The following is a 26,856-nucleotide window of genomic DNA, read 5'->3' on the forward strand; positions in this document are numbered from 1 at the left end:
TAATCCCAGCACTTTGGGAGGCCGAGGCGGGCGGATCACGAGGTCAGGAGATCGAGACCATGGTGAAACCCCGTCTCTACTAAAAATACAAAAAAATTAGTCGGGCGTGGTGGCGGGTGCCTGTAGTCCCAGCTACTCAGAGAGGCTGAGGCAGGAGAAGGGCGTGAACCCAGGAGGCGGAGCTTGCAGTGAGCCAAGATCGCGCCACTGCACTCCAGCCTGGGCGACAGAGCAAGACTCCGTCTAAAAAAAAAAAAAAAAAACGAAATAGAGGATTTCAACTGGGTAAGGTGGCTCACGCTTATAATCCCAACACTTTGGAGTTGGGATTATGAGCCCAGGGTTTCAAGATCAGCCTGGGCAACATAGCAAGACTTCATCTCTAAAAAAGAAAAAAAAGAACAGGAAGAAGAGTTTCCAGTCTAACATGTAAAGAGCTTGGAAATCACCTCTACATTCAAACAAGTAAAAAGCTGAACAAACTGAAAAATCAACTCTTGTTAGATCCATCAGAGAAGTGGGGTCACACAGCAAATTGCTATGCCCTAAATTGGTGAGATAGTCAGATAAAATAACAATTTCTTTTTTTCTTAGACAGGCTCTTGCTCTGCCTGGTGTACAGTGGCACGACGATAGCTCACTGCAGCCTCAAATACCTGGGCTCAAGCGATTCTTCCATCTCAGCCTCTCTAACAGTTGGGACTACAAGCACGAGCCACCACACCCAGCTAATTTTTCAATTTTTGGTAGAGATGATGTCTCCCTGTGTTGTCCAGGCTCGTCTCAAACTACTGGGCTCAAGCAATACTCCTGCCTCAGCCTCCCAAAGTGCTGGGATTACAGGCATGAGCCACACCATGCCCAGCCTGAGAATCACAGTTGATGGGAGCAGAAACTCACAAGCAGTAACCTCCACAGGAACCAGTGCCAGGGTAGAAAAACCTGAAGTGTAATTGACAAATTGCTGTAGGCTCAATGTGAGTAACTCCGAAAGTTAAAAACTGCAGGTGGAGAGGGTCAGGGGTTAGTGAGGCGGGAAGTGAGTGTAATTAAGTTTCTCTAGGGAGGCAGGGCCAGGGGAGAAAGTTGGAGTGGCGACCTAAGCAGGCAGTGGTGTGATCTGGAATCAAATCGGCCTGCAATGAGGTGCGGAGACTCCATGAGGCCCTGCTTTGCTCTTCCTCTTGGCCCTGCTCTGCGTCCACTGGGACCACTTCCTTCCCGTCCTCACTTTGCTAGCTCCAGTCCACAGCTGTTGTAGCAGAGGATGCTAATGGCCCAGGCTCACTTCCATGGGCTATATGGAGGTCCTGCAATCAATGCGTGCCCTCGACTTCAACACCCAACTCAGGTCACTCAGGGAGGCAGAACATCAGTCTGGTGTGTGATGCTGTGCTGGGTGTGAAGGGGGTGACAAGGAAGAGAAAGCCCTGTAGCTGCCTGCTCAGCTCTATCCTGGGAAACTTGCTGGAAGGCCAATTCTCACTGTCTCCACCAGCAGCCTCAACCTCATGGCCGCAGACTGCAAACAGGACACAGCTGAGGATGTTGCCTACGTTGCCAAAGATCCTGTGAATCAGAGAGCCTGCCACATTCTGGAGTGTCCCAAAGGCCCTCCCAGGGTGTCATCAGCACCATTGGCCAGGCCTTCGAGTTGTGCTTCAAACAATACCTCACGAACACACCCCAACTCATCACCCCCATGACAGGATGGCTGGCTTTGATGGATCAGCTTGGGATGAGGAGGAGGAGGAGGAGGAGGAGGAAGAGCCACCTGACCATTAGTACTATAATGACGTCCCGGGGAAGGAACCTCCTCTTGGGGAGTTGGTAGACATGAGGCTTCGGGAAGGAGTCACTTCAGAGGCTGCTTGGCCCACTCCACCCAGTGTCTGGACCTCCAGCCACTTGGGAGCTACACTGCCTGTGGGACAGCCTGCTGGGGGAGATCCAGAAGTCCACAAACAGATGCCACCTCCACCACCCTGTCCAGCAGGCAGAGAGCTCTTCAATGATCCCTATGTCAATGTCCAGAATCTAGACAAGGCCCAGCAAGCAGAAGGTGGTGCTGGGCCCCCCCATCCCGCCATCAATCGCAGCGCACCCCGCTACCTCTTTGACATGAAGCCCTTTAAAGATGCTCTTTGGGTGCCTCCCCCTCCCCGGTGCTGTCCGTGGCTGAACAGCTCCAAGGGGAGCCCTCGTTCCACCGGAAGCTGAGCCAGGGAGAGGCTGAGGCATTGCTGCAGCTCCACGGCGACTTCCTGGTGCAGGAGAGCATGACCAAGGCCAGTATGTGCTTACTGGCTTGCAGAGTGGGCTGCCTAAGCACCTGCTATTGGTGGACCCTGAAGGACTGGTTTGGACAAAGGATCACTGCTTTGAGAGTGTCAATCCCAGCACTTTGGGAGACCAAGCCGGGCGGATCACGAGGTCAGGAGATCGAGACCATCCTGGCTAACACAGTGAAACCCCGTCTCTACTAAAAATAAAAAAAATTAGCTGGACATGGTGGCGGGCGCCTGTACTCCCTACTCAGGAGGCTGAGGCAGGAGAACAGTGTGAACCCAGGAGGCGGAGCTTGCAGTGAGCCGAGATTGCGCCACTGTACTCTAGCCTGGACAACAGAACGAGACTCCATTTCAAAAAAAAAAAAAAGAGAGAGTCAGTCACCTCATCAGCTACCACATGGACAATCACTGGCCCATCATCTCTGTGGGCAGTGAACTATATCTACAGCAACCTGTGAAGTGGAAACTGTGATCTGCCCCAGCGCCCTCTTCCAGAAGATTCCACCCTATTCCCTAACTCTCGGGACCTCATTTGGGAGTGTTCTGTAGGTTTGGCCTTGTGTCAGAGCTGAGAGTAGTGTGGACACTGGGTTTAGTATCCAGCCAAGTGAGACAGTTTGAGTCAGAAGCCTGGGGGAGAATCCTGCTTCTCCCCAAACATTAATCACCCGAAGTATTAATGGACAGAGTGGCCCCTTACCTAGGCCTTTCCTGTGCCAACCCGATGTCCCTTCCCCAAGAAGGTGAGTGCTTGTCATGGAAAATGTCCTGTGGTGATAGGCCCAGTGGAGCAGTCACCCTTCTGGGCAAGGAGGAACAAATCACACCTCTGAGCTCCAGGGTACCCCAGACCCCTCTCCACAACCCCCACCCCATGTTTAAACTTTGTGCCTTTGACCATCTCCTAGGTCTGAAGATATTTTATGCAAAGAGTTCGTGCCAGATGTGGTGGCTCACACCTGTAATCCCAGCACTTTGGGAGGCCGAGGCGGGTGGACCACTTGAGGTCAGGAGTCCAAGACCAGTCTGGCCAACATGGCGAAACCCCGTCTCTACTAAAAATACAAAATTAGCTGGGTGTGGTGGCGTGCACCTATAATCCTAGTTACTAAGGAGGCTAAGGCAGGAGAATCGCTTGAACCCGGGAGGTGGAGGTTGCAGTGAGCCAAGATTGTACCACTACACTCCGGCCTGGGCAACAGAGTGAGATTCCATCTCAAAAAAGAAAAAAAGAGTTCATGGGTCTCTGAGTTCAATGACAGGGATGCCGACACCTTCTTGGCTTCTGGGACCCTGTTTTCTCCTTGCTCATCACCCTCTCTGGTTTGGGTTGGGAGAATAGAGACAGGAGTGGCAGCTATCCCCTCTCCCTGGGGATATGCAACCCTTAAAGATTGTCCCAGAGCCCCCCTCCCAGCCAGGGGGAAGATGGACCCCTCCCTTGCTCAGTGCCTCCTGGCCAGAGCCCCTCAACCCATTTCATAAACCCCGCCCTCCCATGATGCATGCCTATTGTACTCTATAGCCAAAATGTAGCCCTTCCTCCTGGAGCCTCTGCCCTGCCTCCCTTTCTGGGACAGGAGGGTGGGGGTGACTGAATTTGGGCTTCATGTACAATAAACTCTCCCACGTGGATTTTGTGGAGGTGGGAAAAGGGGCATTGAGACTCTAAAGCAGTAGATCATCCCTGAATACCATCTGCAGAGTTGGAACTGCATTCTTTTAAAATTTTATATGCATATATTTTAGGGATATAGATTACTTTCCTAATTTTGTTTTCCATGGCTTATTCTTGAGCACAAAATTATAATCAATTATTACATTTATACATCACCTTTTTGAATTTTCCAAGACCTTTTACAGCTCTTGGCATTTTCGTTGCCCAGGTCTGTGAGGTAACTGGGATCAGCAGCAGTATTATTTATACCACAGAACTGAGGCAGATGAAATTGATTTCCAGCTAGGACTAGAAAAACTTGGGCCTCTTACCACGAGGCTGGGAGGCAGAAGTTTGCCTAAATGCATGTTAGTTTCACAAAGGGGAAATGCAAAACCTGCAGTTCCTGAGTACCTTTTACAGGCACGGCCCTGCCTAGGCCTGGAGTGGCCGTACGACAGCAAGCCGGGCTTTCTCTTTAGGCCTTGTGGATAAGGGAGAGTGGGCTGTTTGCATCCTGGCCTCCTTCTGTCGTTGTTGGGATGTTTCCCCGGGTCTCACTTGTATCATAAGGAAAACTCTTCATTAAAGTCCATATTTCTTCTAAACATAAAAAATAAATAAATAAAAAATAAAAATTGCAGGGGGACTAGGTCAGAGGGGGCCCTACACTTTTGTGAGTTTTACCTCTAAGAGCTCTACTCAGTTGCCCTTTCCTTCATATCCTGCCATCCCCTCACACCATGTACCCCAAATCACCACATTCTATTCTTTTCTTTTCTTTTCTTTTTTTGAGAAGAGTCTTGCTCTGTCGCCCAGGCTAGAGTACAGTGGTGGGATCTCAGCTCACTGCAAGCTCTGCCTCCCGGGTTCAAGTGATTCTCCTGCCTCAGCCTGCCGAGTAACTGAGATTACACGTGCTTGCTACCACGCCAGGCTAATTTTTGTATTTTTAGTACAGATAGGGTTTCACCATGTTGACCAGGCTGATCTCGAACTCCTGACCTCAGGTGATCCACCTACCTCGGCCTCCCAAAGTGCTGGGATTACAGGCGTGAACCACTGCGCCCAGCTTAGGAAATGCTCTATAACTCTAGTATCCAATAATGTAGCCACTAGACACACAGGGCCATGGATATATGGTAAATGTGACTGAGGAACTGAATTTTCCATTTTATTTAATTTTAATTAATTTGAACTTGTGGCAGGGTGCGGTGGCTCACGGCTGTAATCCTAGCAGGTTGGGAGGTGGAGGCGGCATTTTGGGAGGCCAAGGTAGGTAGATCATTTGAGGTCAGGAGTTCAAGACCAGCCTGGGTAACACGGTGAAACCCAGTCTCTACTAAAAATACAAAAAGTTGGCCAGGCGTAGTGGTGCAGGCCTGTAGTCCCAGCTACTTGGGAGGCTGAGGCATGAGAATCGCTTGAGCCTGGGAGGCAGAGGTTGCAGTGAGCCGAGATCACACCACTGTACTCCAGCCTGGGTGACAGAGCGAGACTCTGTCTCAACAAAAAAACAAGGCTGGGCACAGTGGCTCAAGCCTGTAATCCCAGCACTTTGGGAGACTGAGGCGGGCGGATCACCTGAGGTCGGGAGTTCGAGACCAGCCTGACCAACATGGAGAAACCCCGTCTCTACTAAAAATACAAAATTAGCCAAGTGTGGTGGCACATGCCTGTAGTCCCAGCTACCTGGGAGGCTGAGGCAGGAGAATCGCTTGAACCCGGGAGGCAGAGGTTGCAGTGAGCCGAGTTCATGCCATTACACTCCAGCCTGGGCAACAAGAGTGAAACTCCGTCTCAAAAACAAAACAAAAAAAACAGGAGTTCAAGAGTTCAAGACCAGCTAGGGCAACATAACAAGACTTCACCTTTAAAATAAATAAATAAATGTAGAATGGATAAATTGTGGTATATTTATACAATGGAAATACTACAAGAACAGGCAAAGCTTATCTATGGTGATAGAGCTCAGAACCTCAGAACATTGATGGCATTTGGAGGGGAATACTGAGTAAACTTGTTAAATGCGCCAGGCGCGGTGGCTCATGCCTGTAATCCCAGCACTTTGGGAGGCCAAGGCAGGTGGATCACAAAGTCAGGAGATCGAGACCATCCTGGCTAACACGGTGAAACCCCATCTCTATTAAAAATTAAAAAAAAAAAAAATTAGCCGGGCGTGGTGGTGGGCGCCTGTAGTCCCAGCTACTCAGGAGGCTGAGGCAGGAAAATGGCATGAACCTGGGAGGCAGAGCTGGCAGTGAGCCAAGACCATGTCACTGCACTCCAGCCTAGGTGACAGAGTAAGACTCCATCTCAAAAAAGAAAAAAAAAAAAAAAACTTGCTAAATGCTAGAAATATTTGATATTTTGATCTGGGTGCTGGTTACATGGTATACACATATGTAATATGATATTAAATATACATACCTAAAAGTTAATCAAGCTGTATACTTAATGCTGGGTTGGGTGGCTCATGCCTGTAATCCCAGCACTTTAGGAGGCTGATGCAGGCAGATCACCTGAGGTGAGGAGTTCGAGACCAGCCTGGCCAACATGGCGAAACCCCATCTTTACTGAAAATACAAAAATTAGCTGGGCATTGTGGTGGGCGCCTGCAATCCCAGCTACTCAGGAGGCTGAGGCAGGAGAATCGCCTGAACCCCAGAAGCAGAGGTAGCAGTGAGCTGAAATCGTGCCACTGCACTCCAGCCTGGGCAACAGAGCTAGACTCAATCTCAAAAAATAAATAAATAAAAATAAAATAAAATAAATAAAAATACAAAAAAATTAGCTGGGTGTGGTGGCGCATACCTGTAATCCCAGTTACCGAGAGGCTGAGGCAGAATTGCTTGAACCAGGGAGGTGGAGGTTGCAGTGAGCCAAGATCGTGCCATTGCACTCCAGTCTGCGTGACAAGAGCAAAGCTCCATCTCAAAAAAAAAAAAAAAAAAAAGTTGTATACTTAAAGTGTGTGTACTTTACTGTCTCTAATTTACACAGCAATAAAAAAAATAAAACAAGGGACAGGCCGGGCGCTGTGGCTCACGCCTGTAATCCCAACACTTTGGGAGGCCAAGGTGGGCGGATCACCTGAGGTTGGGAGTTCGAGACCAGCCTGATCAACGTGGAGAAACCCCATCTCTACTAAAATTACAAAATTAGCTGGGCGTGGTGGTGCATGCCTGTAATCCTAGCTACTTGGGAGGCTGAGGCAGGAGAATCACTTGAACCCAGGAGGTGGAGGTTGCGGTGAGCCAAGATGGCGCCATTGCACTCCAGCCTAGTCAACAAGAGCGAAACTCCGTCCCAAAAAAAAAAAAAGTAACAAGGGACAATAACATTCTTGGCCCAAAAACGTGTGTCTTTATACCATCTTAAATAAAAATTTAAAAACAGAACATTTCCAATACACATTAAAATATATAAATCTGAAAATATTGGTATACCATCTAAAATTACTCCCTGTAGACCGGTAATTTAAGTACCATACTTTGGTTAACACATTCCAGGCACTCTGGGGGTTTTATATAAGCTGGTGCTTGGATGCTGGCAACCTGGGGAAATGCTGAGGCCAAGTGGAAATTGTGTAGCTAGGATCCTGCTTTGTCACCAGCCTGGGCTGGGGTTATTGAATGCCAGCGCTCTGCTTCAAGGCACATGCCAGAAGGCTAGAGGGTGGGGAGGGAGATGAACTGGGAAAGCGGGCAAAGAAAAAGGGCCAAGGGCAGATTCCCTCATACTCTGGCCCTTAGCCCAAGTCTTGGACTCCTGACCTCACCACAGACGAAATAGATGTAAAACAAGCCAATTCGTTTCCAAGTGGCAAGGGTGCCAGCCATAGTTTTTGCTGCCCAAGGAATCAATAAATACTCATGATTCACGTTTATCCTGTTTTATTCCAAAGCACTTTACCGAAAATCCCCTTGGCCCAGCCAAAAAGTTCAGGGCCAGGAGCCAGGACACCTGGACTCCAGATCTGCATGTGGAAGATTTGGAACGTTGTTGGTGGGGGGGTCTCAAGTTCTCTCACTGTAATGTGGCAAGTGCCATCTGTGGAGGACTTTACAATTTTACATACATCATCTCATTTGACCTTCTGATCCCTGGTGAGAGAAGCAAAGTAAACAGGATTGCTATTCTAACTTTACAGATACGGAAACTGAGACCAGGGAAGATTAATAAGGCACTCAGATTCACACACTATTAAGAAGGTGGGGAAGCTGGGACTTTTGATTCCAAACCCTTTGCTCTTTCCTAGTCAAAACAATAAAGTCAGTTATATGCTTCACTTTTCCTTTTTTTTTTTTTTTTATATAATAGGGTGTGTGTGTGTGTTTGTAGAGGCAGGGTCTTGCTATGTTGTCTAAGCTGATCTCGAACTCCTAGGCTTAATCACTTAAGACCTCCTGTCTTGGTCTCCCAAAGTGCTAGGATTACAGGTGTGAGCCAGTGCGCCTAGCCCACCATGCCTCACCTTTAGCACAGTGTGATCCCACACAAATTCGCCTGTGTATATTCCAAGGGCCGACCTGGGTTTGTAGGGCCAGAAACATGTTCAGTTCTGGGGTAGCGGGGAGGTGGTCGGTGGCTCTTTTGACAAAAAAATACCAAATGATGAAAACAAAATTAAGTTCAGGGCCTTGGGCAGGTCCTGCAAGTTAGGGGCCTAGAAGCTGAAATTTCATTAACATCTACTAGTGGTAAATCCGCTTCTCCTACATGCCAGTGCCCTCTGGAAGAAAAAAAAAAAACAGGACACACCAGATCTTGACAGGGCTTCCTCCCTGTTTGTGAAACGTGACAGAAGTGGGATGTGGAAGTCCTGGGAAAGCAATCTCCTTTCTCCCAGGAGACAAGAGGAATTACAGCAGCAGCGAGGCAGGCCGAGTGAAGAAGGCTGCGTGCCAGGGGAGAGTCGAAAGGGGCTGGGTGACCCAGCTGGCCGAGATGCGGGCAGTAGAGCGTCGATGTGGGAGACTGGCAGCCTGACAGCCAGGAGCAATGGCGCTGCCCCAGGAGCGGTGGCTGGAGGCTGGGCCTGTTGGAAGCAGGCTTCCTTCAGATAGTCTTCTGGCTCCCTGCGTCCTGTCCTGATAACCTTTCCTCTGAAAAGGGGAGGCAGACAGTCAACTACCGCCGTAGCAGTGGGAGAGTGAGTGGTGGACCCTGCCCAGGCCTTTCATCCCCGGCCTGCAGGACAGTGAACCGAGGGACGTCTTGTTGGAGGCTGCCCCGCTGCCGCCCGGGGCAGCGAGAACCAGGTGCTGGGCTCCCCTCGCGGCTGCCCGCCGCCGCCGCCGGGGAGGGGGTGGGCGGGGGGCAGCGCCTGCGGCCTGCTTTCCCAGGGCTGGCCGAGGCTTTTTGACAAGCTGATTGCGTGGCGGGGATTGGCTGGTCCGGGCGTGACGCCGGTAACAACAAAGGTGGAGTTGGAAGAAATTAGATTAAAGGAGAGGAAAAAAATTAAAGGGGGAGCTGGCATAGGACAGGAGGTAGAGACCGAGGGGGAGATGCGCCAAGCGGTGTCTCCCGGTTCCAACTCCCCCCACACCCGCCTCGACCCTAGAAGATCCCTCGCGCAAACCCACTGATTTTGCTCCTTCTCCCACCCCGGCCCAGTGACCGACGCCGGGGTAGGAAGGATAGCTGCTGCTTCTTGAAAAATCCCCGCAACTCCCACCCCGACGCCCCTCACTACGACCCAGGGGAAGAACTTTTTGCTCGGACTCCTCGGATCCTAAACCCAGCGAAGCAGGGGACATTGAGAAGCTCGTCCTAAAACCCGGAAGGCCCTCGCGGAGCATGGAGATCGGATAAGGCGGGGTGCTCCCCCGGTTTTCCGATGTGTTGCAAATCTAAGAGCTTCTTTCTCGCCTTTTTTTTTTTTTTTTCTGTAACTACCCCCCCTCCCTTTTGCTTCAGGGTTGCAAAAGCAAAGAGCAATAAAAAAAAAAAAAAAAAAAAAAAAAACCGCGCACACACTCAGACACACACCAGTGGCGACAGGGGAGAGTTGGAAAGACGCAGGAGAGAAGCAGGAGGCAGGAGGCAGCGGGGATGGAGCAATGGGAGCGGGAAGCAGGCAGGTTTCCTTGCAAATCCCCCTCCGGCCTCACGCCGTCTCGCCGGCCCCGGCAGGGGAGCGAGGACCCCGGCGAACAGATGGAGGAGTAGAGCTCGCTCTAGGCAGCTGGGCTTGGCCGGAGAATGGAGGAGCCACCAAGCGACCGGCTGATTGGAAGAGAAACGCAGAGCGATGGAGGCGGGGGTAGGAGGACGATTTCTCTGCGGGGACTGGCGGCGGCGTACACGCCCGGGTCGGGCGCTGCAGAGCTTGGCTGGCTTTCAACCCGCGCTCGCCGGCTCCAGCCCCGCGCGCCCCCACCCCTAGCCCTCCCGGCTGCTCCGCAGGTGAGTGCGAGCTGGGGGCAGAAAGATCCAAAAGTCTCAACATGCCCGCCCTGCAAAAAAGAAAAAAAGAAAAAAAAAAAAGAAAACCATTTTTCTTTAAAAAAAAAAATTTTTTTTTGTGCAACCCCTAGAGCAGTGGGAGGGAAGGGGTGAGGCTGAGCCGCCCGGAGGAGGCGGAGGGGCCAGGCGAGGCCGGGGTGGCCCGGGAGGCGGCGGCGCCGAGGCGGCTCTGACGGGCAAGCGCTCGGAGCGGCGCTGCGCTGCGCCGAGGCGGGCGGGCGGGCGGAGCGGGGCGGGCGGAGCGCGGCGCGTGGGGCTCGCCATTAGCCGTCGCTCCGCTTCGCCATCTCGGGCTTTGTCTGGCGACTCGCTGCCCCGGCGTCGGCTGCAGCGGAGCTGCGGCTCGGCTGTTCGGCCCGCCGTGCTCCCAGGTGCCCCCGGCCTGCGCTCCCATCCACACGCTCGGTAAGTGAGCCCGGGCGCCGCGGATTTCGGGGGAGAGGGGTTGCTACGAGTGGCGGCGGCGCCGATCTCCATGCGCCCGGGCAGGCCTGGGGAGCCATGCCGGGCTGGATTGAACCGGCTCCCACAGCGGCCCCTCCGCCGGAGCCCGTCGTTCCCTCGCCGTTTCCGGGGTGTAAAGAGCAACGGGGATTTTTTTTTTTTAATGCAGAGGTTTTAGTTTTGGGTTTTTTTTTTTTAAGTTTCGTATATGCCATTCGGCAACGAGAGGACCGCGAGGTAGGCACCGAAGCTGGACGCCGCGATCGGCGTGCGTGCGCCCCAAACCAGTGGCCACGCTCCGGGAGGCGGGAGAGAGCTGGCCTGGAAGCCCTAGTCTGAGCTGGGAGGACTTGGGGGAGAGCTCCGGAGCAGTGCTGTGGGCGCCCCCCGAGCCTCCCCGGACGCCGGGGTCCCCTCTGGGCACCCTCTCCGCGGCCGCGCCTCGGCCCTCCCTCCCGCGCCGGCGAAGCCTGCTAGTTCCCCCGCGGGTCTGGCGAGGTCGCTCTCGGCGCCCGCCCGCCCGCCTCGGCTCCGAGCCCCGCCGCCATCCGGGCGGCTGCGTGTCTCCCTGCCCCGGCCCCCCCCTTCCCCGGCGGCGGCGGCGGCAGCAGCAGCAGCAGCAGCAGCCGCCGCCGCCGCCGCCACCAGCACCAGCACCACCACCACCCCCCTCCCCTCCTTCCTTCCCTCCGCCTCGGCCGCCCGGGTCCCCCCAGCTCCCGCCCCTCCTCCCAGCTGCCCCCCGCGGAGCCCGCCCGGGCAGGCTGTGGGAGGGAGCGGAGCCGGCGAGGCGGGCGGGCTGGCGCTCGCTCCCCGGGGGTCGGTGTGCGCTCTACGGGGAAGGACGCGCTCGCTGCCCCGCTTCTCCCGCCCCCCCTCCCGCTCCTCCTCCTCCCTTCTCCCTCCTCCTCCCTGCTCCGGCGGCTGAGGCTGCGGCGGCGGCGGGGGGTGTGCGAGCTGAGGCCGGGGCCGGCGGCGGGCGGGCTGCCTGCAGGCGGAGGGCGCTGTGCTTTGTGCTTTTCGCCGCGAGGAGCAGCAGGCAGCAGCCACAGCCGCCGCCGCCGCCACAGCAGCAGCAGCCGCCGCCCCAGCGCCGCCGCCTCGCCCGGAGGAGGAGCCGCTGCCGCCGCGGGAGGGAGCTGCGGCTGTGCCCGGCCGAGCGGGGGAGGGCGCCGCCACTCAGAGCCGGGGAGGGAGCCGCCGGAGCGGGAAGCCCGGAGGCCGCGCTGCGCCGGGTAACCGAGGCGGCTGAGGACGCGCGCTGGGGTCGGGGCTGGACAGCAGGGAGCGAACCGCGGGGTGCGGTGGGCGCCCAGCGAGGACCTGGAGCGACCACCGACCAGGGGACCGGGCGCGAGCAGACCAGGGCACTTGGGAGGACGCCGAGAGCCGGGGGAGGGGAAGGCAGGAAGCGAGGCCTGAGCTGAGCCCCGGCCGCTGGCGGAGGAGCCCGCGCTTCTCCGAGCCGGCAGGCGCAGTTCTCCCCGGCCGCCGGAGGGGGCGGCGGGGCCGGTGAGCGCTGCGCCCCCGCCTCCTGGCCGCCGTCCTCCCGCCCTCTCCTTGGCTCGGCTCCCCGGAGGCCGGGGCGGGGGCGCCGGCGGGGCTGGGCCGCAGGCTCGGGGGAGGAGGCGGCGGTTCCCGCCGCGGTCGCGCCTCTGTGCCGGGCTCCTCCGTGCGCGTCGGGGTGGCTGGGCGGTGGCGGCGCCTCTGGCCGGGGTGGGTGGCTCGGGGGCGGGGGGCAGGCTAGGCCGCTTCTCTCCGGCTGCTTGCCCGCCTGTGCGGGCGGGGACGGCGAAGGGAGCCCGGGAGGGGGGAGCGGCGGGAATCCGGATCCGGTCCCCGGGGGCGGTGCGGCCGCTGCGCTCCGGGGCTGGCGGCGGCTGCGCTGCGTCCGGGTCCCCGCCGGGTTGCGGAGGCGGGGGGAACCGGCCGGGGGGAGGCGGGAGGAGGAGACTGGGGCGCGTGCCCGCTTCCGTGGCCGCGCGCGCCCTTTACCCGCCCTTCCTCTTCCCCCGCCCTCCAGCCTGGGGCCTCCCCGGGGCGGGCGCTCCGAGGAGGAGGAGATTTTTTCTTTTTTTTTTTTTTTTTTTTGGCTGGGGTTTGGAAGGGGGGCGGAGGGCGGGCGCTCGCTGCACGCGGGAGCTGGGAGCAGGCCCTCGCGTGGGCAGGGGAGGGCGCGCGCCGCGGAGCCGGGCTGCAGGGGCTGGGGGAGGGGGTCAGGAAGAAGAGGAGGGGCGCACTCCCACTCCCACAAACCCCTTAAGTCTAATAAGGTCATGGCTGGGTCTCTGAGAGTGTGGACTTGCCCCCTTCTACTCTGGGCGGGGAGGGTTAGAAAGTCGTTCACCTCTCAGCCTTCCTGAATGGGAACTGGTATGTCTTCCAAAGGGTGAGGTGGCTTTGACCCCGGGTTGCCCGGCCAGCACGACCGAGGAGGTGGCTGGACAGCTGGAGGATGAACGGAGAAGCCGACTGCCCCACAGACCTGGAAATGGCCGCCCCCAAAGGCCAAGGTAGGGGCATCCACCCCCGGCCCTCTGAAACTTAAACCGTCTTTCTCTCGTGGCTGTGGGGCTCACTCCCTTCTTCAAGGGCTTTTTCGGTCTGCATACACTGAACTGGGGGAGAAAGTGCCTTGAGTATTTATGAATCAAGCATCTCCCACACTTGGGGTTTGGCTGAATCCTCCCCTCTCTCCCTGTCCCTCACCCTCTATGTTAGAGGAGGCCTGCCTTCTGGGGTTCCCATTCAGCCTAAAGTGTGTCCCAGCCCAGTGTCCTGGAATGGGAGAAAGGATGAGTGTGGAGGAAGGGTCAGGAAGCGGTTGGGGAAGGCTTCTCAGGCCTTTTAGGAAGACTATGAGGCTTTTGTAGAGGCAGGTGGAGAAAAGGGCTGTTTTGGTGGTTTTAGGCCCCAAGCCATGGGATATGTGTACTCAACTAGATCTTTGCCTCATTCAGCAGTGATCCGGTCTAGATGGGGATAGAGGGTAGGATGAAGCTGGGCAGCTGGCCATGCTTGTGGGACATTGAGGGGAGAGGGGATTATGGGTCCATGTGGCCCATTCTGCAGAATCTCTGGCCTAGGTTACGAGATGCAAATGAAAATGGAGAGCCCTTTTGACTTCTGGCCTTGGGTGGCTATTCTCCCAGCCCATCCACAGAGGCCTAGAGCTCTCTAGGGCTGCATTTCAGTGGCTGAAAATAACTTCCAGACCTGGTCCTGCTTCCCTGGGTAGTTGGGCTGACAAGACAGCTTGTAATTCTGGGGGTTCTCCCTGGAGCAGGGCCCTGAGAGTTTTTGTGCACCTGCCTACCTTGCCTCAGAGCTGCCCTGTATCCTGCTTCTGTTTCTTTTTCCTTTTTCTTATTTGCCAGAAATTCTCCCTTGATCTGCGTTAAGGGGCTAGGGGATGGTGGGTATCTCTAACACTGGTTTCCAGCTGTGCAGGAGAGACATCTGCATGGGTTTTCCTTACTGTCCACACCCCATTCTCAGTCGTTGCACATTTAGAATATCCACTCAGAACTTGAACTTGGCAGCACATTTAGATATATCGCCTCCGTGCTTCCCTCCTTCTCTGACAAGCTACCTCGTTTCCCACAAAGCCCTGAATCACTGTACCTTCATTTCCACCCCTCTTCCCCTTACAGCAAATAGCTGCCCATTGCAGCTTGGCACAGTAGAAATGATAATAGCTTTGAAGCAAGCCAACTTGAGTTCGAGCCTGGCTTTCTGGGTATAGCATGGTTTGGACTGGAGTCCCTGCCCTGATCCAATATGGCCAGTTTCCTTAGGACTGAGCCATATCTTGTCTCTGCCTTCAGATAGGAAGCAACCAGGGGCTGGAATGCCCTAGGGAGGAAGAGTTGAGCACTCAAGAACTGGGGAACAGATCAGGGGGATAGCATGAGCCAGGCATGATGGCCTCCGTTACCCTTTACCAGACCGTTGGTCCCAGGAAGACATGCTGACTTTGCTGGAATGCATGAAGAACAACCTTCCATCCAATGACAGCTCCAAGTTCAAAACCACCGAATCACATATGGACTGGGAAAAAGTAGCATTTAAGGACTTTTCTGGAGACATGTGCAAGCTCAAATGGGTGGAGATTTCCAATGAGGTAACTGATCCCCCTTTTCTGACTCACACACATACACATACACACATACCCCCACCTCAGCCGTGGTGGGGGAAGTGAAACAGGCTGTAAACAGGAAGGAAAGAGACCAGGAGAGGCGTTCATGTGGTCTCCCGTTAGCTTTCTACCTGCCCCTTTGCGTTTTGGGAGGTGGCACGGTTGACAGCACTGGCTTAAAGTTATGCCACTTTCTATCTGAGTGGTCTTGAGCTGAACAGCCTGAGCTGTGCTGAGATTGATGGAGGTGCTAGCACGGACAACCAGGTTGAGGTCAGTTAGTCCCCTTGTTGCTGGCCTTTGGTGTGTACTGACTGCCTGGGCCTCTGCGGTAGGCATGGGCCAGTGCCTGGGTGTCGTGCTGCCTGCTTCATTTGGCTGTTGGCCTCTGCTCTTTTTTGCTAAATTTAGTCTAGTAAAGAGTAGAAGAGACCCGTTATAAGATGGGGGTATGCTACTGTGTGGCATTTTCCTTTTCCCAACTTCCCCTTCCTCCCACCCCTCTTCTTCCAGGTGAGGAAGTTCCGTACATTGACAGAATTGATCCTCGATGCTCAGGAACATGTTAAAAACCCTTACAAAGGCAAAAAACTCAAGGTGAGTTATTAGGAGGAGGAGCATGATGGGTATGGGAGGAAAGGTCCAAAGAACGGATGTATTTGACCTCCACTGTGTCCTTGTCCCTTTTTCCAGAAACACCCAGACTTCCCAAAGAAGCCCCTGACCCCTTATTTCCGCTTCTTCATGGAGAAGCGGGCCAAGTATGCGAAACTCCACCCTGAGATGAGCAACCTGGACCTAACCAAGATTCTGTCCAAGAAATACAAGGAGCTTCCGGAGAAGAAGAAGGTGGGGGGGGAGGAGAGTTAAGGTGGGAGGAGGGGAGAGGCTGGGAGCAGCTGGCGTGGTGTGGGTCAGTTGGAGGTAGGCCTTGGAGAAACCTGGCATCAGGGACGAGGGTGAGTCAGCACAGCAGAATAGGTCCTGGGCAGCCACACCTGATCGCCCCTTCCTTGGCCCACACACGGTCAGGCACAGGCACCATCACAGATGTAAACCAGACAGCAGGTGCTCAGACCAACCTTTCCCCCTACAGAAAAACCACAGCATTCTGTTTCATCAAGCTGTCTCTCCTCCATACACCCATCCTCACTGTTAGGCTGCACAGCACTTCTTCACCCTCTATGATGTTTCCCGTCATGGTCTCATTTGATACTTGCAATGTCTTTATAAAGGTAACCCCAGGAAAAGGTTATCCCAGTTTTGTGGGCAAGGAACTGAGGTGCAGGAAGATTAAGTGTCCCGGGTGACACAACTATTGATGCTAGAGCAGGATTTAGTGCCCTAGAGTCCCAGTCCAGTGCTGTTACTGCCACGTCCACCTGTGAAGTGCACTTCCTTCTCCGCACATATGTGTTCACTCAAGGACACACATTGTCCCTCCTGGCCTCATACTGTTCCTTGCAGAAGTCGGGCACTGTCCCAGACCATCAAAGCATTAACTCTGGGTGAAGGGTTGCCCAAGCCTGCCAGGCAGGGCTGCAGTCACAGAGCTCAGGAGGTCCCTCCCAGAGATAGGCAGCAAAACATTGGAGGAGCCTGCAGATGGGACACGAGGAAGATGGGATGGGGACAGAGGACACGAAGAAACACTGGACAAGGAGACAGAGCCAGGGATAGATGGGGAAGGGCAGCAGGAAAGACAAGAAGCACATCTGCTTGGAGAGGAAACAAAGTCATACATAGCCAGTTCTCAAAAAGGGGCACTGGCCGCTGCCATGCTATGAGTAGCCCTTTTTCCTGGTTGGCATACCCTGTCTGCAGACTCACATGCCCTTGGTGCTGTATCCAAAAAAGAAGCCAGCTGTCTGCAACCACCGCCCAAGCAGAGAGGGGTATGGATTGCTGGAACTGTTGAACCCTTTGATGAGGATGTTGGACAGTTGACTGCACACACCCAAACACTCTCATGGGATGGGAGGGAGAGGCCAAGCTCTAGAGTCAGAGACAGGGAAGACCAGAAGAAACTGGTAGAGTGGACAAGGTGCTGTCCTGGGGGACACAAGACTTGGGCCTGTTCTCCTGGCTCTGCCACTGAATTGCTGTGTATGGGGCCTTTGGTAAGTCATTTCACTTCTGTGGGCCTGGTGTTTATGTGAGGTGAGCCAGGTCTGTGTGGTGCCCTCCAGCTCTAAAACTGTTTTGTCTGAGGAGGACAGATTGGGGAAGGAGGAGGCTGAGCTCTGCTTCTGGTTTTCTGTGGGAACTGTGGAAAAGGAGCACTGCCTGTCCATGCGTGGTGCTTCTATAAGAGGCAGGGGTTAGGCTCAATTGCCATGAGCCCCTGGCACCTACCAGTGCCACCATTGTGAGCCTGCGAGGACGAAAGAAGAGATGGACATTGTGTGGGAGCCAAGAGAGAAGGTCGATGAGGAAGAGAAAGAGACATTGGAAAGGAGGAACAAGAGGGAGACTATGGAGAAGTGGGGAAAGATGCAGGGAGGGAGGGAGGTGAGAATGGGGAGGCTAAAAAGGGGGTGATGAAGGGAAGGGAAGCCAAGTGGTGGGAGAGAATGAGTGGGCTGAGGGAGGGAGGGCTGGAGGGGCCAGACAGCCGGGATCCTGGAGAAAGAGAAGGTGATGGTGTCAGAACTGGGCAGGAAGATGCAGGGTAGCTGGCTGAGACTTGTATTGGAAGAACTCGCTCTGGGTTCCCCTCCATACAGTCTCCCCTCATGCCTTGGAAACAGGACTCAGCCCAGCCCTGGCCCTATGTAGAGGCTACCTACAAGGGGACAGACTAATGTCAGCTGCCACAGACAGTGAGAAGAGGGAGTGACAGGAGCAAGGCCTGCACCCGACACCACTGTGTGAGAGTTCTGTGGTGTTGGAGAAATGAGTGGGGGAGCTTCATCGCTGACACTGCGCACTGTGTGACCGTGGGTAATGCCATGGCCCCCTTCTGGGACTCTCGCTCAGAAGGAGAGAATATGATGTAGGATTCAGTGTCTGGGCGACCCCTGCAGCTCCCACCATCTGTGGTAGAAGCCAGCAGGTATGCTCTGTGGTGAGTCCCGCCAGGAGGCAGGCAGGGCGCCAGCCTCCACTCTCTGCATCACAGTGTGGGAGGCAGAAGAGCCAGCGAGGAGGGGTCTGGGTGGCCTTCATAGCTCAGGGTGAGATACCCTTGGGTCCTGGGTGACCCCATCCCCTCCTCCCCCCAGATGAAATATATTCAGGACTTCCAGAGAGAGAAACAGGAGTTCGAGCGAAACCTGGCCCGATTCAGGTAAGGCAGTGGAGCCCAGAGGAGGGCCACGGGGCACTGGGGGCAGCAGAATAGGCTAACCCTGGCCAGAGCCTTGAGTTTGCCATATCTGAGGCATGGAAGAGGATGGGTCACATGTGAGCCCTGGTGTGCCATGCTCAGGGGCAGAGACAGGCAGGCAGCCACCGTCCCACTGAGTCCCAGCTGAAAGGCCCAGGAGGCTTGGTGGGTGGGGCAGCTAGCTTGAGTCTGCCCTGGCAGCGTCCCCTGCTGATCCTTGTTCCCCATGTCCTGGCTAGGGAGGATCACCCCGACCTAATCCAGAATGCCAAGAAATCGGACATCCCAGAGAAGCCCAAAACCCCCCAGCAGCTGTGGTACACCCACGAGAAGAAGGTGTATCTCAAAGTGCGGCCAGATGTGAGTGTCTGGCCAAGGGTTGGGGGTGGAGGATGCACGGCTGTGGCCAGGGGGGAGCCGCGCCAGGTCGGCCGGGCACGGTGCAGGGGAGCAGGAGAGGAGGCCCCTTCCCAGGGGTGGGCTGCATGGACAGGGCCCGGGCCAGCTGGCGTGCGAGTGTGTGCGTGTGTGCGTGCGTGTATGAGCCAGTCCCCTTGCACCCAGGCGGGATCCCCGCCTCTCCGCCTTCCCCTCCTGGCCTGTGGGGGACACTGATGTGACCTCCCATGGCCTGAGGGGGCGGGGGCCTCTGTGCCCCCTTCCCCCTTCCCCCCTCCCCCTGCCCCTGGCTGCCTGTGCGTGTCTGACGGCTTTTGGTTTGCAGGCCACTACGAAGGAGGTGAAGGACTCCCTGGGGAAGCAGTGGTCTCAGCTCTCGGACAAAAAGAGGCTGAAATGGATTCATAAGGCCCTGGAGCAGCGGAAGGAGTACGAGGTTAGGCTTCCGCTGCGCTCCTCCCCGTCCGGCTCTTCACGAGCCTGCCCTCCAACTCCGTGGCCACCGCACTCTGCGGGAGGTGTCACTCCCCATCCCTCTGTTGAGGGAGGGGCCTTCTGGGCCCCTCACCTCTGCCCCTACCTTCCCCACCCCCAACCCCCATGAGATCTCAGGCTAGGGCAGGGCAGGGCACCACGTCTCGTGTGACACCACTGACGCGCAGCCACCCCCAGCTTTGCTCCCTGCCTGCCCTCCCCAGCGGCTCTCCCCCTGCCCCTGCCCCAGCTAACTCCACACCCCATTGCCCTCCATCCCCCCACCTGGCTCTGCAGGAGATCATGAGAGACTATATCCAGAAGCACCCAGAGCTGAACATCAGTGAGGAGGGTATCACCAAGTCCACCCTCACCAAGGCTGAACGCCAGCTCAAGGACAAGTTTGACGGGCGACCCACCAAGCCACCTCCGTGAGCGCTGCCCTGGGGTGGATGGGCGAGTGGGCAGCTGGGAGGTTGGGTTGGGCTCTGCAGGTGAGAAGGCCTGCTGCCCTGCTCGCTGACAGCTGCACCTCTCTCCCTGCGGCTCTGATAGGAACAGCTACTCGCTGTACTGCGCAGAGCTCATGGCCAACATGAAGGACGTGCCCAGCACGGAGCGCATGGTGCTGTGCAGCCAGCAGTGGAAGCTGCTGTCCCAGAAGGAGAAGGATGCCTATCACAAGAAGTGTGACCAGGTGAGCTGTGGCAGGGGCCACCCTGCCTTGGGGTTTTGAAGCATGAGGTCTGATCCCATCTTGGGCCAGTCAGTCCCTGGTGTCGTGTGCCTTGGGTACCTGCCTTTGGTACCTGCCTCCAATACGGTGTGGGGCTGGGCTGGGCTTAGCAACTGAGCCCGTCCAGGCAGGGAGTCCAGCCCACACCCAGGCTCTGGAGGCCCACTGAAGGTCACTGTCCTCGGAGTACTGCAGGGTCTGTGGGGACACTGTCTCCAGACTGATCCTGACTCCACTCACTTTCCCAGAAAAAGAAAGATTACGAGGTGGAGCTGCTCCGTTTCCTCGAGGTGAGTGTTCCTCCGGTGGGGCAGTGGGCAGAGAGAACTGGGACTTGGCAGGCAGAGCCCTGGTGAGCCCCTGGAGATAGGGCACCATGCAGTCTGGGTGCCAGGCATGCAGCCCCGTGCTCCTCTTTCCTGTCCAGAGCCTGCCCGAGGAGGAGCAGCAGCGGGTCTTGGGGGAAGAGAAGATGCTGAACATCAACAAGAAGCAGGCCACCAGCCCCGCCTCCAAGAAGCCAGCCCAGGAAGGGGGCAAGGTGGGCAGAGGGTGCGGCCGCGCAGGCGGGGGTGGGCAAGACTGGGCTCCCTGGCAGCACCCACGGACCCCGACCCTCTGCACCTGGACAGGGCGGCTCCGAGAAGCCCAAGCGGCCCGTGTCGGCCATGTTCATCTTCTCGGAGGAGAAGCGGCGGCAGCTGCAGGAGGAGCGGCCTGAGCTCTCCGAGAGCGAGCTGACCCGCCTGCTGGCCCGAATGTGGAACGACCTGTCTGAGAAGAAGAAGGTCAGGCTGCCTGGCAGAGCGCTGTGCCCCCAGGGGGGCTGCCAGGGTCCCCTCCTCCCCTTGGCGGGCCGTGCCACCTCGCCCCTGGCCGCCTGAGCCACGCGGTGCCTGGGCTGGGACGTGGGGCTGGCGCTCAGCAGCCGGAAGGCGGGAAGCTGTCAGCTGAGCGCCGCAGGCCAGGCGGGGGCGAGCCCCAGGCGGGAGACATCTGCACCAGCCCACGCCTCTGCCCGCCTCTGCCCACCGGCGGGAGCGCCTGGGCTGCTGCGTGGGGAGCGCGCGCCCCCTGGGGGTGGGTGGAAGGCTGACGCCCGGGCCATCCCCGCAGGCCAAGTACAAGGCCCGGGAGGCGGCGCTCAAGGCTCAGTCGGAGAGGAAGCCCGGTGGGGAGCGCGAGGAACGGGGCAAGCTGCCCGAGTCCCCCAAGAGAGCTGAAGAGATCTGGCAACAGAGCGTTATCGGCGACTACCTGGCCCGCTTCAAGGTGACAGGGGTGGGAAAGGGTAGTACTGCAGCCTCTAGCCCCGGGTGACCCCTCCCACGGCTGATACCCTTATCGGTCCCCAGAATGACCGGGTGAAGGCCTTGAAAGCCATGGAAATGACCTGGAATAACATGGAAAAGAAGGAGAAACTGATGTGGATTAAGAAGGCAGCCGAAGACCAAAAGCGATACGAGGTAGGAATGGGGCCGGGGCCCCCCCATTCATTGAAAGCTCGGGAACTCCCCTTTGGTTGGGCAGCTCTGAGCAAGAAGGCCCAGCCTTGGTCTGTGACCCTCAGCAAGTCCCAGCTTCTTTCTCTGAACCCCTGTCTCTCATCAGTAAGGTGGGGGTGACATTGCTAACCTCCAGGCTGACTCGGGGGATGCGAGCAGTTGTGAAAGCACTTGTAAACTGTGGTGCCTGCCTCAGATGTGAGCTGTCAGGAAGTTGCTCACTAGCTACCTGTTTCTCCTCCTCCCCGGCACAGAAAAAGACAGCCAGCTAAGGTGCTGATGGCATGGGGCAGAAGGCAGCAGTATTTTGGGGGTGGGACTGGGGGGTGAGTGTGACCTTTCTCCCTCCAGAGAGAGCTGAGTGAGATGCGGGCACCTCCAGCTGCTACAAATTCTTCCAAGAAGATGAAATTCCAGGGAGAACCCAAGAAGCCTCCCATGTGAGCCTGGGGGTTGGAGCCTGCCCTGGAGGTGGGGGAGGGTCAGGGCTGGACGGCTGCTTTGTTGGGGTCCTGACCCTCCTTGTACCACCCCCACCTCCCAGGAACGGTTACCAGAAGTTCTCCCAGGAGCTGCTGTCCAATGGGGAGCTGAACCACCTGCCGCTGAAGGAGCGCATGGTGGAGATCGGCAGCCGCTGGCAGCGCATCTCCCAGAGCCAGAAGGAGCACTATAAAAAGCTGGCCGAGGAGCAGCAAAAGCAGTACAAGGTGCACCTGGACCTCTGGGTCAAGGTGAGAGGGCAAGGGACCCTTGGAAAGAACAGGGAGGCATCAGACTAAGCCAGCACCAGCCCAGCCTGGCCCATCCACCCACTTGTGCTGGCTGGTCTCATTCATGATTTCATTCCATGCCCTTGCAATCCTTCAGGATAACAGTCACTATCACCCTTTTATTTTTATGTTTTATTTTATTTTATTTTTTGAGACAGTCTTGCTCTCTTGTCCAGGCTGGAGTACGGTGGTGCAGTCTCGGCTCACTGCAACCTCCACCTCCCAGGTTCAAGCGATTCTCCTTCCACAGCCTCCAGAGTAGCTGGGGCTACAGACGCGTACCACCACACCTGGTTAATTTTCGTGTTTTTAGTAGAGATGGGGTTTCACCATGTTGGGCAGGCTGGTCTCGAACTCCTGGCCTCATGTGATCCGCCCACCTCGGCCTCCCAAAGCGCTGGGATTACAGGCTTGAGCCACCGTCTGCAGCCACTATCACCTTTTTAAAAATAAGGAAACCAAGGCTCAGAGAGGTTAAGTAACTTGCCCAAGGTCACACAGTAAGTAGAAGAATCCAAATCAGACTGCCTTTTCCTCCCCCATCCGGGACCACGGGACCTCTCCTAGACTCCTGGCCTTTGTGCTTCCCCTCTGTGCTTTGGTTGAGTAGTCAGATCTGTAAAGTGGAAAGAATCACCTGTGTCCTTCCCACTCACCAAGGCAGGTTGGCCAAGGACCCAGGAAGATTGTGGGGATTTGCCGTTTCAGGAGTTTGGTGAGCCCCACTACCTCATCGGTGGCTCAAGGGTTTGATGTTGGGGTGTGGTTGATGATGCCAGGCTGACTCATCACGGGGGCACTTCTTTGGAGTGAGGAAGCCTCTGATAGGAGCTTCCATTTGCGTAGAGCAACAAGGAAAATGTGAAAACCAACAGTCTTAGTGGTTTAGAGAAGGACTCTGGGCATCAGAAGCAGAAATACTAGCGTTTGGGCCAGCACAGTGGCTCATGCCTGTAATCCTAGCACTTTGGGAGCCCAAGGTATGAAGGATCACTTGAGGCCAGGAGTTCAAGACCATCCTGGGCAACATAGTGAGACTGCTGTCTCTACAAAAAATTATAAGGTAGCATGGTGTGGTGGCACATGCCTGTAGTCCCAGCTACTCTGGAGGCTGAGTTGGAAGGATCATTTGAGCCTGGGAAGGTCAAGGCTGCAGTGAGCTGAGATTGTGCCACTGCACTCCAGCCTGGGTGACAGAGCAAGACCCTGTTTCAAAAGGAAAAAAGAAAAAAAAAATTAGAGCTGTGTTCTCAGATCCCAGGGGCTCTCTTCAGAGACCCAAAATCTAGGGAGCCTGGGTGGGGTAAGATGGGGTGATGATATATAAATGCTCAGCCCACTGCGTAGCACTGGGCCAGCATGCTCAGTCAGCAGCAGTTGGCTGTGTTCCAACCCTTGCCACCTCTGTCTCCCCCAGAGCCTGTCTCCCCAGGACCGTGCAGCATATAAAGAGTACATCTCCAACGTGAGTCTGGGAGCAGAGCAGCAGTGGGGTAGGGGTGGGGGAATTCAGGGGTGTCTGGAACTCATGGCTGCCACCTTTGTGTCCCCATCCTGCAGAAACGTAAGAGCATGACCAAGCTGCGAGGCCCAAACCCCAAATCCAGCCGGACTACTCTGCAGTCCAAGTCGGTAAGGAGCCCCTCCCAGATGCAGGGGCATGGGGCCGGGGCGGGGGGGCGGGGGGCACTGCCTGGAATGGCTGGGCAGAGACCAGAGACCACTGATGTGCCTCCGTCCCTCCAAGGAGTCCGAGGAGGATGATGAAGAGGATGAGGATGACGAGGACGAGGATGAAGAAGAGGAAGATGATGAGAATGGGGACTCCTCTGAAGATGGCGGTGACTCCTCTGAGTCCAGCAGTGAGGACGAGAGCGAGGATGGGGACGAGGTGGGGCAGACAGGGCATAGTGGGAGGGGAGGGGAGTCCTGCCAGGAGGGCCACCTGGTGACTCCACATCCTTTCTCACCCCCCAGAATGAAGAGGATGACGAGGACGAAGACGACGATGAGGATGATGATGAGGATGAAGACAACGAGTCCGAGGGCAGCAGCTCCAGCTCCTCCTCCTCAGGGGACTCCTCAGACTCTGACTCCAACTGAGGCTCAGCCCCACCCCAGCCAGGGCAGCCAGGGAGAGCCCAGGAGCTCCCCTCCCCAACTGACCACCTTTGTTTCTCCCCCATGTTCTGTCCCCTGCCCCCCTGGCCTCCCCCACTTTCTTTCTTTCTTTAAAAAAAAAAAAATACGGTGGGGGTAGGGGGCCGGAGGAGCCCAGGCCAGGACTCTGCAGCCTCAGAGACATCAGCCCTTGGGGGTCCTCCTCCAGGGACAGCAACTATCAGACTAAGCCAGCACCGGACCAGCCTGGCCCACCCCACCCACTTCTGCACTTGCGGTTCCGGCATGGACAATGGACCGGAGAGTGGGGGTGGGGGGTCCCAAAGAGTTTGATGAGGCCCTCCACACCTGCGGCCCAATCCAAGGTGGGGTAGAAGCTTGGGGAAGACCCATTCCTTCCCAGAGGGGCCTGCCACCTGGACCTCTGCATTGGAACTGGAGGCAGGGAACATGGGGAGAGGAGGGTCGGTGCCTTCAAGAAAACAGGCGCTGCCCTGGTGGCCCTCTCCCCTGCCCCCTGCAGGAAGGAGCTGCCTGGACCCATTCATGGGGGAGGGGGCAGAAGTGTTTTTTATATATGTGTATATATTTTTTTTTAAGCTCTGAGCTGTCAACGAGACGTTTCCTACCGATCTCGGCTGCCGTCTCTGTTGTCATTTCTGGGAGAGGGAGGGTTTAGGGGTAGGTTTGGAACCTTTTAAAAATGGTCTTGATGTGTGTGGAAGAGAGTATGTGTATGTGTGTTCCTGTATATAGCATGGGTGCAGCTGTGGATGTGTGCAAAAGAGAGAGTGTGAGTGTGTGTGTGTGTGTGTGAGGGGGTCTGTCCTAGAGCCCACATCAGTTTGTTGTGAATCTGGAAAAAGGGTCGGTGAGGGCCGGGAGATGTTGACCCTGGTGGGAGCAGGCTGAGGCTGCCCCGTTCTCCACATCCTCTGTTTTGCCCAGTCTCTGATTCCATTAGGGGGAGTGTGCTGAAGCCACTCTCGGATGCTTCCCAGACCAGGCTCCCTCTGCCAGAGTCACATGCATCCAAGCTGCTGGTCTCCATTGTCCAGCAGGAAGGCGGAAAGGCAGGCAAGATGGTGTGAAGCTTAAAGCTTGTATTTGGTGGAAAAGGCCTCCCCTGTTCATCTGAGAGGCCAAGCCTGGCCACCCTAGGCTCAGAACCTGGGCTTCAAGAAATGTGCTGGGAGCTCCTAACTTACACATCCCTCCAGCCTTCCTTGAATCCTCCCACCACCCCCTATTTCCTTTACTTTCTCAGGTCTGCTCCCTCCTCCCCCAACCCCACAGCTGGGCAAGAAGTCTGCAAAAGCTGCATCTGCAGCTGTCTCTAACTCTTCCCAGCCATCTCCCATATTTTTTGGTACCTTGATTCCTTGACTCTTAATAAGCCAAGCCACCTTATCTCTGTAGTTCTTATTTTTTTGTTGACTAAATTTGGGGGGTTTTTTTATGGTCATGTCAATGACCTATTAAATTGGGGCTTGGTGCTTTTCCACCTTCCCCCTCTGAATGAAAGCCAAGGAATGGGGGAAGAGCGGGAACTCTGCCACGGAGGTGGAGCAGGAACGGTGAAGGGCCCTGGTCCCAGAGAGGCTGGTGGGTCCCTCTCCCAAAAGAAGGCAGACAGTCTCTGCCTTGGACCTTGGTGCTGGGGGTGGGGAGGCCTGGGGGGGGACACTCCCCACTCCCATTCCCCTTCCTTTGTCCTAATCCTGGAATTAAGTAACAGGGGTTTATAGGTTCTATTTCTTCCCAAGAGCCCTGCAAAGAACCCCAGTTTCCTATTTGGATGCCCCTACACTGTTGTGTTTCAGTGGAATGTATTTTCATTTAAAAACAACTTTGAATGGGGCACTTTTTCTTTCCTGTTTTAAAAACTGAAAAATTCTTACAGTACAAACAGGACTGTCAGGGTGGGGGTGTTGGTGCTGTAAGAGGTCACTCTTGAGTGCATTTTGGCACTGGGATGGGATGGCTGGGGTGGGAAGACCCCCATCCCCGCCCCCAACTTTTTTTCTAATATTTAAGGAGTGTTTTGTAGGATTCAACAACAACCGCAACTTGAATTTGTATCATGGGAGGTGGGAGGGAGTGGCTTAGAGGTGTCTGCCTATGCTTAAAGCCAACTGTGGAAGTTTTGTTTTCCCTTTTTTGTATAATAAAGTGAAAAACAAAGGTTTGACTGCTGTCTGGTCACTGGAATCAATGAAGGTTCACAGGGGTGACCCAACAGGTTTGATCTATAAAAATGCTTGAAGCCAATTTGCCTTTTCTTCCTAGAACTATCTTCCTCTTCCCTAAAGATTCCATAGGCAACCTACCTTCACATTGTTCTGTGCTACTGTTCTTGCCCTTTTCTCAATTCCATTTGTTCACCTTGGGTTGTGAGACCACTAAAGACTCTGAGAAGTTGGAGAACAAATGCATTTTCACCCAAAGTACATGGTCGGGGAATTGGAGGTGATGAACTATTAGGGTCAAGGGTTCGCCCTGGGCATGCAAACCTT

At 55.8% G+C, this 26,856-nt stretch overlaps 1 protein-coding gene and 1 pseudogene across 5 annotated transcripts; both read left to right on the top strand.

Moving 5' to 3' along the window:
- The first annotated feature begins 922 nt into the window (after positions 1-922).
- Positions 923-2,949, top strand: LOC100581948 (annotated as a pseudogene).
- A 4,345-nt stretch (positions 2,950-7,294) lies between these two features.
- Positions 7,295-26,528, top strand: UBTF (upstream binding transcription factor). 5 transcript variants are annotated; one of them, XM_030800687.1, is made up of 21 exons: positions 7,295-10,362; positions 13,255-13,379; positions 14,814-14,989; positions 15,518-15,601; positions 15,698-15,853; positions 18,229-18,293; positions 18,572-18,692; positions 19,057-19,167; positions 19,503-19,636; positions 19,761-19,902; positions 20,190-20,231; positions 20,369-20,482; positions 20,574-20,729; positions 21,058-21,213; positions 21,297-21,407; positions 21,798-21,886; positions 21,991-22,180; positions 23,637-23,684; positions 23,780-23,851; positions 23,967-24,110; positions 24,197-24,972. In XM_030800687.1, exons 2-21 carry the CDS (start codon positions 13,322-13,324, stop codon positions 24,320-24,322), a joined length of 2,295 nt encoding a protein of 764 aa, XP_030656547.1. In that variant the 5' UTR covers positions 7,295-10,362; positions 13,255-13,321; the 3' UTR covers positions 24,323-24,972. The 5 variants fall into 5 exon arrangements, with proteins under 5 accessions (XP_030656547.1, XP_030656545.1, XP_030656548.1 ...); XM_030800685.1 differs by lacking the exon at positions 7,295-10,362 and adding an exon at positions 10,494-10,827 and having other exon boundaries at positions 24,197-26,528; XM_030800686.1 differs by lacking the exon at positions 7,295-10,362 and adding an exon at positions 11,880-12,101.
- Positions 26,529-26,856: the final 328 nt, after the last annotated feature.

Source organism: Nomascus leucogenys, chromosome 19 (assembly GCF_006542625.1).
Source record: "Nomascus leucogenys isolate Asia chromosome 19, Asia_NLE_v1, whole genome shotgun sequence".
Lineage (NCBI taxonomy): Eukaryota > Metazoa > Chordata > Mammalia > Primates > Hylobatidae > Nomascus > Nomascus leucogenys.

Bases quoted from the DNA above. Each gene is read 5' to 3' on its own strand.
- UBTF (XM_030800687.1), top strand. From the start codon at position 13,322: ATGAACGGAGAAGCCGACTGCCCCACAGACCTGGAAATGGCCGCCCCC. The intron at 18,693-19,056 runs GTGAGTGTCTGG...TTTGGTTTGCAG, and splicing joins ATCTCAAAGTGCGGCCAGAT to GCCACTACGAAGGAGGTGAA. The intron at 20,730-21,057 runs GTCAGGCTGCCT...CCATCCCCGCAG, and splicing joins ACCTGTCTGAGAAGAAGAAG to GCCAAGTACAAGGCCCGGGA.